The sequence below is a fragment of the Manis javanica genome, chromosome 17 (genome assembly GCF_040802235.1).
Source record: "Manis javanica isolate MJ-LG chromosome 17, MJ_LKY, whole genome shotgun sequence".
Classification (NCBI taxonomy): domain Eukaryota; kingdom Metazoa; phylum Chordata; class Mammalia; order Pholidota; family Manidae; genus Manis; species Manis javanica.
Genome location: NC_133172.1, coordinates 24,279,646 through 24,294,968, shown reverse-complemented (window position 1 = coordinate 24,294,968; position 15,323 = coordinate 24,279,646). Strand labels below are relative to the sequence as shown.

At 46.1% G+C, this 15,323-nt stretch overlaps 1 protein-coding gene across 3 annotated transcripts; it reads left to right on the top strand.

Annotated features, from left to right (window-relative positions):
• Nucleotides 1-4,275: 4,275 nt before the first annotated feature.
• POP4 (POP4 homolog, ribonuclease P/MRP subunit) lies at nucleotides 4,276-13,087 on the top strand. 3 transcript variants are annotated; one of them, XM_017642585.3, is made up of 7 exons: nucleotides 4,276-4,515; nucleotides 6,195-6,247; nucleotides 7,844-8,067; nucleotides 9,508-9,585; nucleotides 9,767-9,828; nucleotides 11,538-11,600; nucleotides 12,552-13,087. In XM_017642585.3, exons 1-7 carry the CDS (start codon nucleotides 4,509-4,511, stop codon nucleotides 12,686-12,688), a joined length of 624 nt encoding a protein of 207 aa, XP_017498074.1. In that variant the 5' UTR covers nucleotides 4,276-4,508; the 3' UTR covers nucleotides 12,689-13,087. The 3 variants fall into 3 exon arrangements, with proteins under 3 accessions (XP_017498074.1, XP_017498075.1, XP_017498073.1); XM_017642584.3 differs by having other exon boundaries at nucleotides 4,290-4,515; nucleotides 11,499-11,600; XM_017642586.3 differs by lacking the exon at nucleotides 6,195-6,247 and having other exon boundaries at nucleotides 4,284-4,515; nucleotides 11,499-11,600.
• Nucleotides 13,088-15,323: the final 2,236 nt, after the last annotated feature.

Here is a 15,323-nt window from a genome sequence, read left to right as displayed (position 1 = left end):
TTTATCAGATTATTTAAAATGAAGTGTGTGTGTGGTCTGGGATGTATTCTCAGTAGTTATGAAAATGTTCAAGTCTGAGCATGCAAGCAATTGCCATCCCAGAAAACACTAAAAATATTTTTCAGCTGTAGGATCTCCTTACTTCTGCTGAAATTCTTCAGTTTTTCACCCATTTTGTCCATCTTTTCCTCTCTTTGCTGTATTTATAATAATCTTTTAAAGGCCTTACCTTCCAAATCAAACATCAGGGTCATCTATTCTGTTCTTTTCTCTTGACTATGGGCCACAGTTCCTGCTTCTCTGCATGTCATATATACTGCTTTTTAAATTTAAGTTGTATGTTGTGTATTAATAAGCAGAATTTAGACTGGAGACTAAAAGGTATATGTGTATATCCACCTCTGAGAAAGGAGAGCCCTTTTCCTGTCAGGCACTATACTGAGGGGCTCACCCCTTCAGGCTGAATCATGGCCTCTCTGGCTTCAGATGTCTTGAAGGAGAGGTCTGTCCTCTACCTCCAGCAGGATTGGGATTCAAACAGCACAAAACCTGATCTCTACTTTCCAACCCTGTCCTAATTCCAGTTGGAGGTGATTTTATATCGGCTCCTTTCTTCCTCCCACTTTCCCGTTTTGGACCAGAATGGACTCACAGATATGTAAACATCCAGCTCTCAGGCCTGGAGTCAATGGATGCTTCCCCAAAGTTGAGCACAGGTCAGAACAGGTGAGGAGAAGTGTAAGCTGCATGCACACATGTCCCATAAAGCCTGTAGTGATTTCCCTGAAAATCCTTTAAGTGCCTCAGGAATTACCCCATAAATCCAGTGAAGGAGATCTCTTAGGACCCCAAAGACCTTCCTGTTTATTCTCATGCTCAGCCATAAATCCCAAGCCAATGTTTTCTCAGTGGGTTCATCTCAGAGTGAAACTTCATTAGGAAAGGGGAAAAATCTATCACTGTTCTGCTTCAGACATTTGGATCAAGGTAGCCTTGAAAAATGAATTTTAGGGTTTGAAAGACTGAGCAACCAGGACTTTGGAAACTGGTATTTGGCTGCACAATGTGTTATAGCCCCTGCTGTTCAGAATTCTAGATGGTTGATCTTAGGTTTACTTAGAGCAGTATTGCCTCTTGACCAGAGGGATTGGTAGGCCATCTTCGTAGAACCATCTTCGCCAATTCCTGTAGCCAGACCACCCAATTACTAAGCAGGAAAGGTCTTGCCCAGCAGGAATGTCCCATGTTAGACCTGGCACCTTACTGCCTAGTGTCTCCCCTGTCAATGGGCAGTCTCCTGTGGCACTATTAAGCCTGAGGAAGGACTGCTGGTGCCACTGTGTCCAGCCCCTACTGCCCCAACCATTCTCAGCTACACTTGTCAATTCACCATGTCTGGACCAGAATACAGATCAAGGGCAGAGCAGGGCCAGGGAAGTTTGTAATTTTGAGGCTCAGGGACTGTTCCAGCTTTGTGAGAGAATGCAGGTAATAATGGCTATCATCTCTCAAACTGTGCTGTCCGTGCCTGGTCCCATTTTAACCTTGGTATCACCTCACTTAGTGCTCCAAGCCACCCTACGAAGCAGTACTGTTGTCAACCCCATCTTACAGACAAGGCTTTCCTGTTTTAAAAAAGCAGAACAAGCCTCACCCCTCTCAAGCATACTAGGTTTAATCATTTAAAAGGAACACGGAAGAAAACCTCTGTATGTATATACATACATATACACACATATGTATGCATGTGTATTTACACATTAATACATATATACATGTAATATATAAAATACTGAGCTTTTTAACTTGAAGGTTTACAACTTTCACTGGAAAAAAAAGCCTTTCATATTCTCATTGCAGGTTTGCAGGCATTTCTTCAGGATCATTACCTTTTCTTACACTTAAGGAATAGCAAGAAATCTACTTGAAATATTTTTCTTTAATCTGAAAGTAGAGAAAAGGGAATGCAGATAATACATTTCTACTGTATTATCAGAGGCTCTAAGATAAATGGTTTCTTTGGATCTGTGTTTATAAGGAGGGTCCTAGTTTTCATAGATATACACACATTTAATAGTTGAGGCTTAACATTTTTGAGCTTACATATGGAACTTGTCTTGAGTATTCAACCTAGCAACCTGAATGTCTTAGCAACAATCAACGAAGCCTGTACAAATACAGGAAAATGTTAACTGTAGAATCTAAGAACAATCGGTGTTTGCTATAGAATTTTCTCCATTTTTCTGTATATTTGAAGATTTTTTACAGTAAGTTGTTCAGGGGTAGAAGGGAATCAGTCACCTGTAATGATGCTGTCAAACCTTGACTTCCAACTGAAACTTTCTCACTAGTGGGAAAATACATGTGTATCCATGTTTGAAAGTTTATCATTTATATTATAAAAAAAGAAAAAAAGTATTTTTAAGAAAGTTTTATTTTCAATGAATAGAATTTAAAAAATAGATCCCCCAAAAAAACTAAGCTCATTTACACAGCTATACAAATTTTTAATATATTTGTGTATGTCTTTTCAATCCTTTTTGTTATGTATATTTTGTAACTTTTTAAAAATTGTATGTAATTTGCTTAATGGCTACATGGTATTCCATTATAGAAGTTCTATAAATGTATCATACTATACAGAGTAATTATTCCACAAAATCACCTGGGAACATTTTTTTTTTAATGCAGAGTCTTGGGACCAACCTGCTAAATAAGAATCTCCAGGGATCCCAAGGAACCCGAGTTTTGAGACTTAACCTGTGATTGTAATGCATTTAACTAAACTAATTAATTAGCACATATTTCACTTACTTAATCCACTATTGTCAAATACGGAGTTGTTTCCAAATATTTGCTCTTATAAACAAAAATCACAAGAATGCCAATACCTATAACAGATACTTCTCTGCATACATAGACAATTATTTCCTGAGGATATTAAAGTGGTTCATTCACTGTTTAAAAAAGATTTAGTGACCAAGTAACCATGGACTTAACTGCAGCTCTGGGAGTGCCCACCCCACCACAATCATGGAATTCTAGGGAAGACTAACCGTGCTCCAGGGCTGCCTTGGCTACTCAAGAAGGGATCAACTGGGAATTAAAGAGTCCTAACAATCCTAGAGAAGAAGCTCTGAGGTATGCCTTCTCACTTACCTCCTTAACCATAAAGGTCCAGCTCGAAAGGACCCCCTTGAGTCTATAGCACTGAAATTGGCCCTTACGGTCTTGTAATTGTCTGCTGCTATTTTAAAATTCACATTTAGTAGTTTAGGCAGTATGGATTCCCAAGAGCAGTTTCTCAAACTTAGTTCCATAGACTCTCCTATTCTCAGTCATCTGCAAACACATTTTGGTTTAAATATGTTTGCCTTCTGATGGTAATATACATATAAATTAAATAGGTCAGATCACCAGGACATGCAACATTACAGCCCTCAGTTTCAGGGCCTGCAGTCTTATGTTTAAGTTCAAAATGGCACAAGGTCACCACCCAGAGAAATGCAACCCAACGTTTCTCAAACTAGGATCTGTGGATCCCCGAGAAATTTTTTCCTTTAAAAGTTTATACTGTATTGCAAATTGATAAACACTGACTTAAGAGTACAGGGACAATATTGATGTTCGCTCTCCAACAGCACCCAGCCCAGCACTCAGCGTTAAGGCTGCACCGTTCTGCCGGGCACTGGATCACTTCTGAGCAGTCTGCACCAGGCCTTCCAGCGACATTTCTTGGGCCATTCCCGAAAGCAATGAGAATCAATTCCTTGACTTTTATCTTATGGAACAAAAATTAATACTCCGGGTCTCAAGAAAACTTTGAGAGACCATAAGTCCAACTCCACTCAGGGCAGATGGGAAAAGTGAGGCCCAGAGATGGGAGGTGCCTCAAGCCAGACCACAAAGCTAGTTAGCAGCAGAGACAAACGTGGAACCTGAGCCTCCTATCCCAAATTCAAAGCCTTGGCTAATCTGTAGAAAACACCGATCAGGGGCCCCACAGACCTCACTCCCACCATCACCAACAACCCCGTCCCACTTCTGCCCTCCCCATGTCCTCAACATTCCCCGTGTCCTCTTCAGGTTGGCTTGCCTCACTCCATTCCAAGCCTTCACAAGCATTCCACACGCCCAGACCACAGAAGCAGGCTGCTTCAGGCCCTCCCTCGCACACAAAACACGCAAGCTGAAAACGCCCTACTAAGCACTGACACCCTCAGGTCCAGTAGTGCCTATCCTAGCGGCAGAGCCGGCCGCGTGGTGCAGGCGCCACACTAGGTCGGCGCGCGTCGGTGACGTCACGGCTGGCGCCGCTTACGAGCTCCCAGCGCCTGTGACCCCAGCTGAGTCGAGGGTGACTTGGCCGCAAGTTCCGCCACAAGCTTACCGCCGCGAACTTTGACGGGAGAACCTGTGGTGGTTGAGGCCTGCTGAAGTGGAGAGAAGTAAAGAGTGAGCGACGCCTGAAGGAGACGTCATCAGAGCGCATCGGAAGCGGCGCGAGAATGAAGAGTAAGCGGGGTTGAGGGCCCCGAAACTGGAGAGCGGGGTGCTGTAAAGCGTCGGGGACCTGGTGCTGTGGGTGAAAAGGGTCGCTACGGAGTCCAAACAGAACTGCCATGGGAATTGTCCCACCTTACAAAAGTAGAGCCGAGGCCCAGAGCCCTGGTTGGCCTGCTTCAGCCTCTGAACTAGGGATGAATGAAGTCAGAGCTAGAGGCAGGCATTCTCGGGGGGACTACTCAGTGTTGTGTGGTGCTAGAGGAGGGCCCAAGGCCTTGGCCCGACTTGGCCACTACCTACCTGCGTGACAGTGGCCAAGGCCCTGCTCCTCTCTGTGACCTGGTTTCCGCTTCTGAAAGGTAATGATAATGGTGCCTGCCCAGCCTGCTCTTCTGTGAACAACCCTTGTCTGGTGTAAAGCGCTGGGAACGGGAATGATGCCGCCAACGCAAGGCTTTGGGAGTTGAGCAGAGGAGAGCTGTGCCAAGGAGGGGAGCAAGCCCAGGGCAGTTATAGGCAGGGGAGTGAAGCCACCGTTAAAACTGGACTTGGGATCAGGATTTTGAGTACCACCTCACCACTCCCTGCCTATGTGATCAAGTTAACCGTCTCAGCATATCTAAGCTTCAATATTCTCATGTGCTTAGTAGGAATAATAACTAACGGACTGCTCAGAAATTATAATGAGATAAAATGTGTGACTTTGAATCAAGTGCATGGCAAGTAATAAGAGCTCAATGACCATTAGATGTATATTGTTACAGTAAAGACTTCAAGTCTAATGCTAGGCACTTGTGACAAGTAAAGCAAAGTCATTTCTGAGGTTCCAGGCCATGCAGTTACTCTCTGCAAACAGGTTTTAATCCCTCTCTCATTTGAGGGAGAATCACACTGTTTATAAAAATTGTACCCACTTTGGTTTGCTTGTTTAGAGGTATTCAAGGAAGCACAAGGGAGCTGGAATGGAATTTATTGAGTGTAGTATAAGCCATGTTTTGTAGTCTTTTGGCCCTTTATCCAGGCCTTGTCTCATTCTCACTCCACTCACATTCATACTCCACTGCAATGCTCTGGCTTTGTTATTCAGACAATTAAGTAAGAAACAGGAGTATGGAAGTTTTTAGAGGTTGAAAACTCCTGTGACACTATCTATTGTATGCTATATCCCAATGTCATAGATATTAAAATTTGAAAAATCTTTTTTAAACATCTACAGTCACAAAATATAATATTTCCAACCGGCTGCATCCTGAAAAGCTCTATAACATAGCCTTTTAAATGAATACCTTCATTATATTTGTAGAGTAACTGCTCAAGTTCCTTACGTCAGTTCAACCCCAAGTGTGGTCTGCTGACTGCAATAGCATATAAGACCTTGTTAAAAATGTGGGATCTGGGAGTGGTGCCCAAGCATCCACATTTTAATAAGATCCAGAGAATCTTACACACATAAACATTTTAGAAGCACTGTTTCAAAGTACCCCCATGGAACTGCTAGGAAGGATGTGGCAGAAGGGTAAAATAAGCATCCAAGAAAGCTTTGAAATTCTGCTCTTTGTACCACCCTCATCTTCTCCTATCTCTGAATAAGCATAGTTATTTTCACGGTAGAAAAGTCTTGGATCTCATAGCCATACCCAACAAGAACTGATCATTTCATGTTTGTTTTCTTTTGTTTAATCCCCCAGGTGTGGTCTACCATGCTCTTTCTCAGAAAGAGGCGAAAGAGTTTGATATTCAGGTACAGTGCTTGGCCACAAGTCTGGAGGCAACAGAGGCGATGACAAAGATGGCTCTGTGGCTTCTAAGGCTTACTGCTATTCTGGATGTGCTTTCCCATGGCTTACTCCTCAACTCTCCCGTAGACATGTTAGGCTCAGTCAAGGTTTCTTATTGCGATGGCCTGTTTCCATATGCTGGCCTCCTTTTCCGTTGTGCCAAAGTCAAGTTTGGTTAACTGGGGCTTCTTGTTCTTGTGTCATCCCCCATGGTGTACAGGACCTGCCCTGGTGAGCACAATCATTTGACCTTGTCACTGTACCCCCTTCACTCCTGAAGAGGGCAGGCAAGTCACATTTCATAAGTAGAATTAATGGATTATATGGGTGCTGCAAACATGCTCTGACAGTATGGCGTATGCTCCACTGGTGACTCATAATGAGGGAGATACCTTGAAATCAAGATTTTGAAAGACTGATATACCTTTATTTGTCTTCTTCTTGAAAAAGGGACCACTTTAGTATTTAAAATACTCAAATAAGTATCCTCTTACAGTAATAATAATGATGATAATATGTTTTTAGTTAGCATATAAAGGTACAAAGCTGAAGTTGACTGCCATCCTTACTATGTGCTACCTTGAAGGTTATATGTATCATAGCATCATTCCCCACCTCTCCATCCCCACTTCCCCACCATGAAGGGAAAATTTGACTACTTTTGACACATTAGCCTTGGGTGTTTGCAGCCTGGTTAGTGCAGCAAGTGTCCAGGAAATGGCCCAGCCAAGAGGCAGGATCTTAGTGGACAGTGTTCCCGGGTCTGGCAGATAAGGGCAGAGGTGCCTGAATGAGGAATAGGCTGGTAGAACTCCAATTTGAGAGGCAGTGATGCTTGGAGTTCTTTCAAGAATTACAAACAATCATGACAGTTATTTTACACAAAAGTCCTCTCTAAGAGCCTGTGCTCAGTTATATCACATGACGCTTTGCTCATTGTGGGAGAGAGTGAGCATGGGGGGCTGAGCTGGACTGACCATTCCTTTCACCAAGTGATGTGGGAGCAGTCTTAGAGGGTAGCCACAAGACTGCAAACCCAGGTAGAGATTTGACATATGAGCCAAAATTCCTACCTCCTGAGGTTTGGCCCACCCAGGAACAGCTAGTTATGCCATTTTCCCTAGTGTTAGGATCATTTCCTTAAAGGCCATAACTTGACTCTGAGCTTGCTTTCATCTGGTCATGATTATTATATATTATTGTCATAAATTTCTCAAGCTTTCCTCCCTGTCAAGGATCATAGAAGTCTTTTCCAAATATAATTTTTTTTTAATCTTCATTAGAGATAAACCTCACCTCAAAGAAGCAGGGTAGGAAGTCAGAGTTTGACATGGTTGTTTTATGTGGCAGTCACAAATTGGTACTTGAATGTGACTTTTGTATCTGGAAAGCTCTTGGTAGTGAACACTTGGCACAGGAGAGGCTGCGTGAATGACAGTGGGTGTAGGTGGGTCACCAGAGGCAGCCCACCTACTGTTAGAGTGGCGTGTCAGAGGGCCACGGGTCCCCGGCTGCCGTGAACAGGGTAGTGGGCATTTTGCCACCTTACTTCCACACAGCACCCAGGAGCCCAGCGGGCTGAAGCCTTTGTGACAGCATTCCTGAAACGCAGCCTGCCTCACATGAGCCAGCAAGCACGTGAGGACCAGCTGCAACGCAAGGCTGTTATTCTGGAGTACTTCACTCGCCGGAAGCGAAAAGAAAAGAAAAAGAAATCCAAAGGCCTCTCTGCCAGGCAGAGAAGGGAACTGCGACTCTTTGACATTAAACCAGAGCAGCAGAGGTATGCCAAGCCCTTCTTGCCTTCCTACCCCGGGCAGCTTGATCTTCCTGGTCTGGGTGTGGGCTTGGGAAGACGAGTGGTGCGCTGAGAAGCCCCTGCTCCCCTCTGGCCAAGAAAGCCTCTCCCGGTTTTCCACAAGGGGGCAGCCTTCCTTTACCAATTCAGCCTGGGTTTGGCTTTGGCTTTTAGCAGTAGTGAGTGAGACTGAACTGTTTGGCTTCTGTCCTTGCCATAACTGAGACCTGTGCCGTAAGTGAATCGGTTGCCCTTAGCAACAGGCTGTTTGTCTTTCAGCTTTCTTCAAGAGAAAAATGGGAACTGAAATTTCTTAATATACATCTCTTTGTAACTTTTAATAGCACTAGATGGAATCACCCACTGGGGTTTTATTGCCAAAGAACCTGCTGCCTACATGTTTTGGAAATTTCTGAAAGGGACTCATCATCTGTGTGGGATGACGTACTCCTCCCTGCAGCCAGCACTCCATCCCTTCTTGCTCATGGTCTGCATTGGCATGTCTTAGGACTGTTCCTAGACTTACGCCTCAGGTTCTTCAGCCAGATAGCCTCCCACATCCCACAAAGACAAATCAAGTCTGTCACTTTGTCCATGACCCCCTTACAGAATCAGCTGGACTTCGGGTGGAAGAAGGGCCACTGCCGCCCCAGGTTTGCCTTACTGGTGCCCCCTCCTTATAGACCCCACTTTGGATGTGACCTTGAGGTTCTCATCTTTCTAGCCAAAAGTTTCCTGTAAATGAATTCTCCACAATGCACCAGGACCAGTGCTAATGCCCCAGAGGAAAGCTTTCGGGTCCCCTCACCTGCTCCCTCTCATTGCCCCACCATTTGCTCATTCACCTTCCAGACAGACCTGTTACCTTAAACAGGGACTTGCATGATAACCAGCAACTCCTGTTCACTGATGGCCTACCAGGTGTAGCTTCCTATAACAGAAAACCTCAATAAACAGTGGCTAGAACAAGACAGAAGTTTATTTCTCTCTCATGAAAACAAGTTCAGGTGAACACCATCCTTGGCTGCTGTGGTGAGCAGTTCCACAGCCCCCAGAGACCCAGGCAGCGCATCCTTCAGTGCCTCCTTGCTGCCCCGCCATCTTCAGGTAGTGTCTCATGGCCTGAGATACCTGCCTGAGCTCCAGGTGTGGTGGCTGCATCAAGCCAGCAGGGAGGATGAAGAGACAAAGGAAAACCACACCTTCCTCTTCTCATCAGCAGAAACTTAGCCTTGAGAGGGTCCTACCAGTGAGGAAACTGCAGTTCGATAGGTGAAGGTACAGATTTCAGTCAGGATACCCGCAGTTGAACTAGGACGTGCACCTAGTTCCCAGTGACCCCAGGTCATAGCTCTGTGCCCCTTGGATGTTATAACCTCAAGCTCATGTCACATAACTTTTTATCTCTTTCTGACTTTGCCACAGATACAGTCTTTTTCTCCCTCTACATGAACTCTGGAAACAGTACATCCGGGACCTGTGCAATGGTCTCAAGCCAGACACGTGAGTTGCATTTCTGAAGTGTTGCCCTTTGGGGCAGAACCCACATCTTAAACGATCCTTGTAAATGCAGCCTTTGGAGCCAGCTATCTGTACTGCCTGGCTGCAGAAGTTTGCAGACCTGTTTGCTGCTCTCAGAACTCTTTATCATGGTTTACATTAAGGCTATCTGTCTACCTTATAGGCAGCCACAGATGATTCAGGCCAAGCTGCTAAAGGCAGATCTTCATGGTGCTATTGTTTCAGGTAATTTGCCTAAGAGCCCATGGTCATCTAGATACTCAAGCTGTCACTCAGTGGTGGTGCAGCTCTATGTTACTGCATCACATGTGTACCTGACCCCATGGATATCCCCAGATCACCGGCACTGAGGGTGGGAGATGACTAGCTGTCTTAGCCAATTCTGGCCACTTGCTGGTTGTGTACCTTCTCCACACAGGCCTGGTATCCCAAGGGGCACAGCCGCTACTGGAACTTGCCCACAACCTGGGATCTTGAACAGAAAGTCCCTTTCATTCAGTCCCATGGTTTAAGTGTCACCTGTGGACTTAAAGCTCCCAAGTTGCTGTCTCCAGTGCAGACCTTTCCTCTGAACCCCTTCATTCATCCAACTGTCCACTGGACACAGCCGCCTGGATGTCTAGTAGGTGTTGCCAACTTTATATATCCAAAGCGGAGCTCTGGTCCTCTTCTCAAGGCAGACCTCCCCTGTTTTCCCCACTATTTATCCTGGTTCTTCAGGCCGAACACCTAAGAGGTATGCACATTTCTTTCCTGTGTCCCCACTTCCAATCCATCAGCACATTCTAACAAATCTGGGGATATCCGTGGGGTAAGGAACACGTCCAGTGTCTAAGACACCACGTCCCCTGGTTAACTGCCAAAACTGCCTGCCCTCTCCCTGTAGATATGCTGTTCCTCCTGAGCCAAGTAGCCAGAGTGAAGGTTTTATAACAAAAATTAGATCCTGTCCTTTCTGCCTCCTTACTGTGTTCTAAAAGGCCTCTCTGGCTTCCTCAGGCATCAGATCTAAACTCTGGCCTGTTTCTGCTTCTCACACACACCAAGCTTGGCCCGGCCTCAGAGCCGGTGCATTTGCTTATTCCGCAACGCAGAGTGTTCTCTTTGTTCACAGACTGATTTCTCGTTATGAGATCCTTACTCAGATACCACTTCCCCTGAACATCAACCATCACCACAGTGATCCCCGTTTCCCATTACCCTAATCTTATTTTCTTCAAAGCACTTATTACCATCAGAAAATACAATTGGTTTGTACACACGATCCCTCCTCCCATTAGGACATCAGCTTTATGAGAGCAGGACCCAGGACTATCTTGTTCTTGCACCAGTTGGGCCAGTACCAGGCACATAGCAGGTACTCAGTGAATCTCCTGACAACACTGGCACATGGGTCCTGAGAGTTGAGGGGCCACTGCCTGTGGTGACAGCTCACCTCACTCACTGCTGTATGACCTGTAGTGGAATCCTATTCTGGCTTGAGTTCGGGAGATCGTGGGAAACACCCGTGATGGGTGGGTGTTCATTCAGATCCTGTGAGATTTGGCCCCATCTAAGCAACCTGAGGGTAGGCCTTGGTGGTGCTGGACACACTTGTGACTTCTTGGCTTCAGAATCCTTCCCAAGACCCCCTGTGGCCACAGACTCTCCAAAGGATACCTTGTCAGAGTAACCCAGGGACTACAACACCAGAGGCAAGGGATTGGGAAGCCCAGGTTCTCATCCAGCTGGACCCCTGACCAGCTGAGGACCTTCTACCTTGCACTGCCCCTTAGGTCCTTTCACTTCTCTGCTGTCCAAGGATGGGACCAGAGCCCCATGGCCCCTGCAGCCCTGGTGGCTGTTCCTCCAGCATGACAGAGGCCTAAGCCTCTGACTGTCCTTTTTCTTTGTAGTCACAAAATCGAAATGCCCTTCTTATGTGGGTGTTACAGGAATCCTTCTACAGGAAACAAAGTATGTTTTCAAGATTATCACCAAAGAAGACCGCCTGAAAGGTAAGTAGCTGTCTCTGAAGGCATTGTGGGCTGTCAGCCCCCACCCAGCCACTTTGTCAGCCCTTTCCTCATGGCTCTAAGTGTCTCAAGTCAACACAAAATGCATTCACCTGCTGGTGCTGCATTCCAAGCCTGCAGAGACCATCCCCTGCCCCCATAGTGCTCCTCGAGGCATGCATGAACCCAGTCAGTAACCTTGGCCAGATACAAGCGAGAGAAGGAAAGCTGATAGGCTGTGCCTACAGGCACCTAACTCTTTCCAGGACTAGGACCCTTCACCTGCCCAAAGGCTACTGCCTCCCAGCTAAACAGTTAACAGGGAGACAGCTGAGGTAGCACCTGTCCCTGGAATTCCAAGATCTGTGCCCATGGTGGCGATCCTTTGGGTTCCAGGGAAGCAAGTGGAGTCCATGCACTCAACATGCTAGAGTGTATTGCTTCAGCAGAGGCGAGCATGAGCAGCCAGTCTGTCGGCATTTCCACACTCCTTGCCCACAAATCCAGAGATTTTGAAACCATAGCTGGAGGTTTTTGTTCCTTTCATTTTTGAGCTTGTATTTTCTTGCAGCTTACTTCCTTTACCCTCGATGTGCTCTCATTTTAAACTTCAGAAAGTGGTAAACACGCTCACACTAGGCACAAAGCCATGAGTCTATCTGGAAGTCATGTGGGAAGACCTGTTTCTACTAGTCTGTCTGGGAGTTTCTGGTTCTGGGAGTTTGGTTCATAGCCTTTGACCCTGGAAATTAGGTGTTGAGTTATATTTAAAATGTGAATAAATGGACCTTATGACAAAATAACTCCCTTTAATCCTGGTGCTGTTTGCTTTGTAGGTTCCCCATTTTCTATTAAGCTTGTTTTCTAATACAAACATCATAGGAATAATCCTGTGCAAAAAGCAAACTTACTGCCAGGATTGTTTTCCTCATCTATTTATTTCCTTTTTTTCAGTTATCCCCAAGCTAAACTGTGTGTTCACTGTGGAAATTGATGGCTTTATTTCCTACATTTATGGGAGCAAATTCCAGCTTCGGTCAAGTGAGCGGTCTGCAAAGAAGTTCAAAGCAAAGGGAACGATTGACCTGTGAGCTCTTGCTGCCTCCCACAGTTGTTTTAGACTCTGCCCACACTGGAGATACCCTGAATACCCACCTTTCAGTGAAGACATGGTCAAGCCAGTTCTGCTTATGAACTACTTCCAACCGGTAAAATCAGAGTTAAGGACATTAAATCATCTGGGAAGAAACACACTGTACTGAGTCAGGAAGTCAGGGAACAGAGCCATGTGTATATATAAGTGATCCTTATTGTGTATTATGCCCGTGGAGAGGAAAGGCTAGCAGAAATCACCATGCTTAAGAGGCTGACTTGACTTCTGGGATTATTAGGTTTTTATTTCTTTTTCATACTTTACTGAGTTTTCTGAATGTTCTATGGTGAATCAGTTGTTTATGTATTAATAAAATACACATGTAGGCAGAAACAGACTCCAAGTAAAGGAATGATGCCTGTGGTACAGCCAGACTGGAAGGGGAGACGAGCCCGAGGCCATGCCTGGGTTGTGTGTTCACTTGCTCAGGGGACAGCTGTCATCAGGCCCGGCATTTCCCAAGTTTAATGCTGCAGCCCATCTTTGACAGATTACTTCAGTGCACACCTGCTAGTGAACTTGGACCTAAGGTTTACTTTGCTGTTTAAACAAAATTGAAGAGTAAATTGACTTCACTAAGTGACTTAGGGCTCATTTACTCCAGAATTAGAACTAGAATGGGCCACAAAGGCAAAAATGCCAGGGCTAGTTGTGCTTACTAACTGTGGACATGTGTTCCAGTGTAGGGAGCTTAAACCCACAGAGCATTCTCACTCTGGAGTCTGCTGAGCTCCAGAGGAAGGCAGACTGAAAGGAAAATGAAACTGCATCTCTTTTGAAGGCCTAAGCCAGCAAAGCCACAGTTCCAGCAGTGGCACCTTAGCTGACATCTTAGTCCCATTTTTCTGCTGAAAGGCTGGGCCCTTGGGTCTGACTGCTCCCGGGTGGCAGCATGCCAGAAGGTGTAGGCACTTGATGAGGCCCTTCTGTGCAGGGCTTTTGTAAATACTGACTGGGGCTGAGTGAGCCCGGGGCAGGGACCAGCATTCCAATGTCTGCTGTTAGGAAGCCACATGGCTCAGAAGGATCCGCTGCCCATTTACTTTGAGAAGCAAGCATTTGCTGTCCAGAAAGGTGAGGGCAGAAGCGTTCCCGGCAACAAACTGGCAGCAGATTCATGTGCTTTTTCTTTCACATCAGGAGAAGCAGCAATGCTGAGGCTTTGCTTTCTGTGTTTTCCACTCGGACTCCACGCTGAAAGAGGAACACCATGGTGGGAAAGAGCAGGGTGAATAGGACTTCACAGGAGAGCAGGGAGGCCTAGCTCTGCCACTGCCTCCCCTTGGCTCAAAGTACACCCAAGGGGCGAGGACACCCACCACCCGTGTGCAGTGTCTGCTGCTCCAGAGCAGGGCTCTGCGTCAGCTTGGGTGCTCTCCCGTCAAGCCATCGCTGCCTGCAGTGCAGCGCTCTAGTTCCAGCACTGCCTCGGCCAGGACATCCTGGCCCAGTGACTGAGCCCTGTTCTGTGACACTTTAGCCACCAGGAGACTTGGACTCAACGTGCTCACTTGCTCAGGGCTTCAGCACCCAAGGGGTAGAGCTGTGATTGGAACCCCATAGTCTGTGCTTTTGACTACAGGGTGCCCACAAGGATGAGAAGACACTGTTCTGAGGTATATAATGTGGCCCCTTTATTGCCTGGGTTGCCAGTGAGGAAATTGCTGTCTTTGGTGTAAAATGGCTTCTATTCTTCTAACCATCTGAAAGCCACATTGGTAACAGCATGGGTGCTGTGACTTCCTAAACCACACTGCTGTCGGCACCCCTCTGCAATGTAAAGGCGGCCAACGTGTACATATACAGTTGCTTTCCAGGAAAGTTGTTGGTACCACTTGCTATGTAAAATCTGTTTTTCATTTGGCACAGACTCAAGTTTCTGTGTGAATGGCAATCTAATTTGTACACTTCTCTCTGTCTCTCTGATAGGGTGTGTGCTTTTCCTACATACATTTATAACAACAATATTATACACAGCAGTAATAGTAGTATAACTCCCTTCAGGTTCCTGGACCCTATTCCAATGTGTGTATGTGGGAGGGGGTGTTCCCACACAACTTACACCAAGCAATTCAAACACCAGCAGAGTATCCGAGAACTGAATTCTGACTATCTGCCCGGAGACAGCACCAGATTCCCCAGGTTAAGGACTCTGTCCTACAGGACGGCCCACCACCCCCACTCCAGACACAGGTTTCAAGCCCCAGGCAGTTCCCTGTGCTGACCTACCAGCTACAGATCGGAGGTACCCACAACCTCCCTGCTGGGTTCAATTAATTTGCTAGAGCGGCTCACAGAACTCAGGAAAACACTTAGGTTTACCAGTTTAATAAAGGACACCATACAGGATACAAGGTAACAGCCAGATGAAGAGAGACACAGGGCAAGGCCCCAAATAAAGGAGCCTCTGTCCTCATGGAGCTTCAGGCCTGGCTCTGTGATACAGAGGAGCATTCTGATTCCCTGAGCAGAGAAGCTCTCTGATGGAGAAGCAGGATACCAGGGAGCAGGGAGCAGTAAGCTCAGCTCAGGCTTCGTTGCATCGTCATGATTGACTATGCTATTGGCCATTG

Bases quoted from the DNA above. Each gene is read 5' to 3' on its own strand.
- POP4 (XM_017642584.3), top strand. The intron at 9,586-9,766 runs GTGAGTTGCATT...TCTACCTTATAG, and splicing joins AATGGTCTCAAGCCAGACAC to GCAGCCACAGATGATTCAGG. The intron at 9,829-11,498 runs GTAATTTGCCTA...TTTTCTTTGTAG, and splicing joins TCATGGTGCTATTGTTTCAG to TCACAAAATCGAAATGCCCT.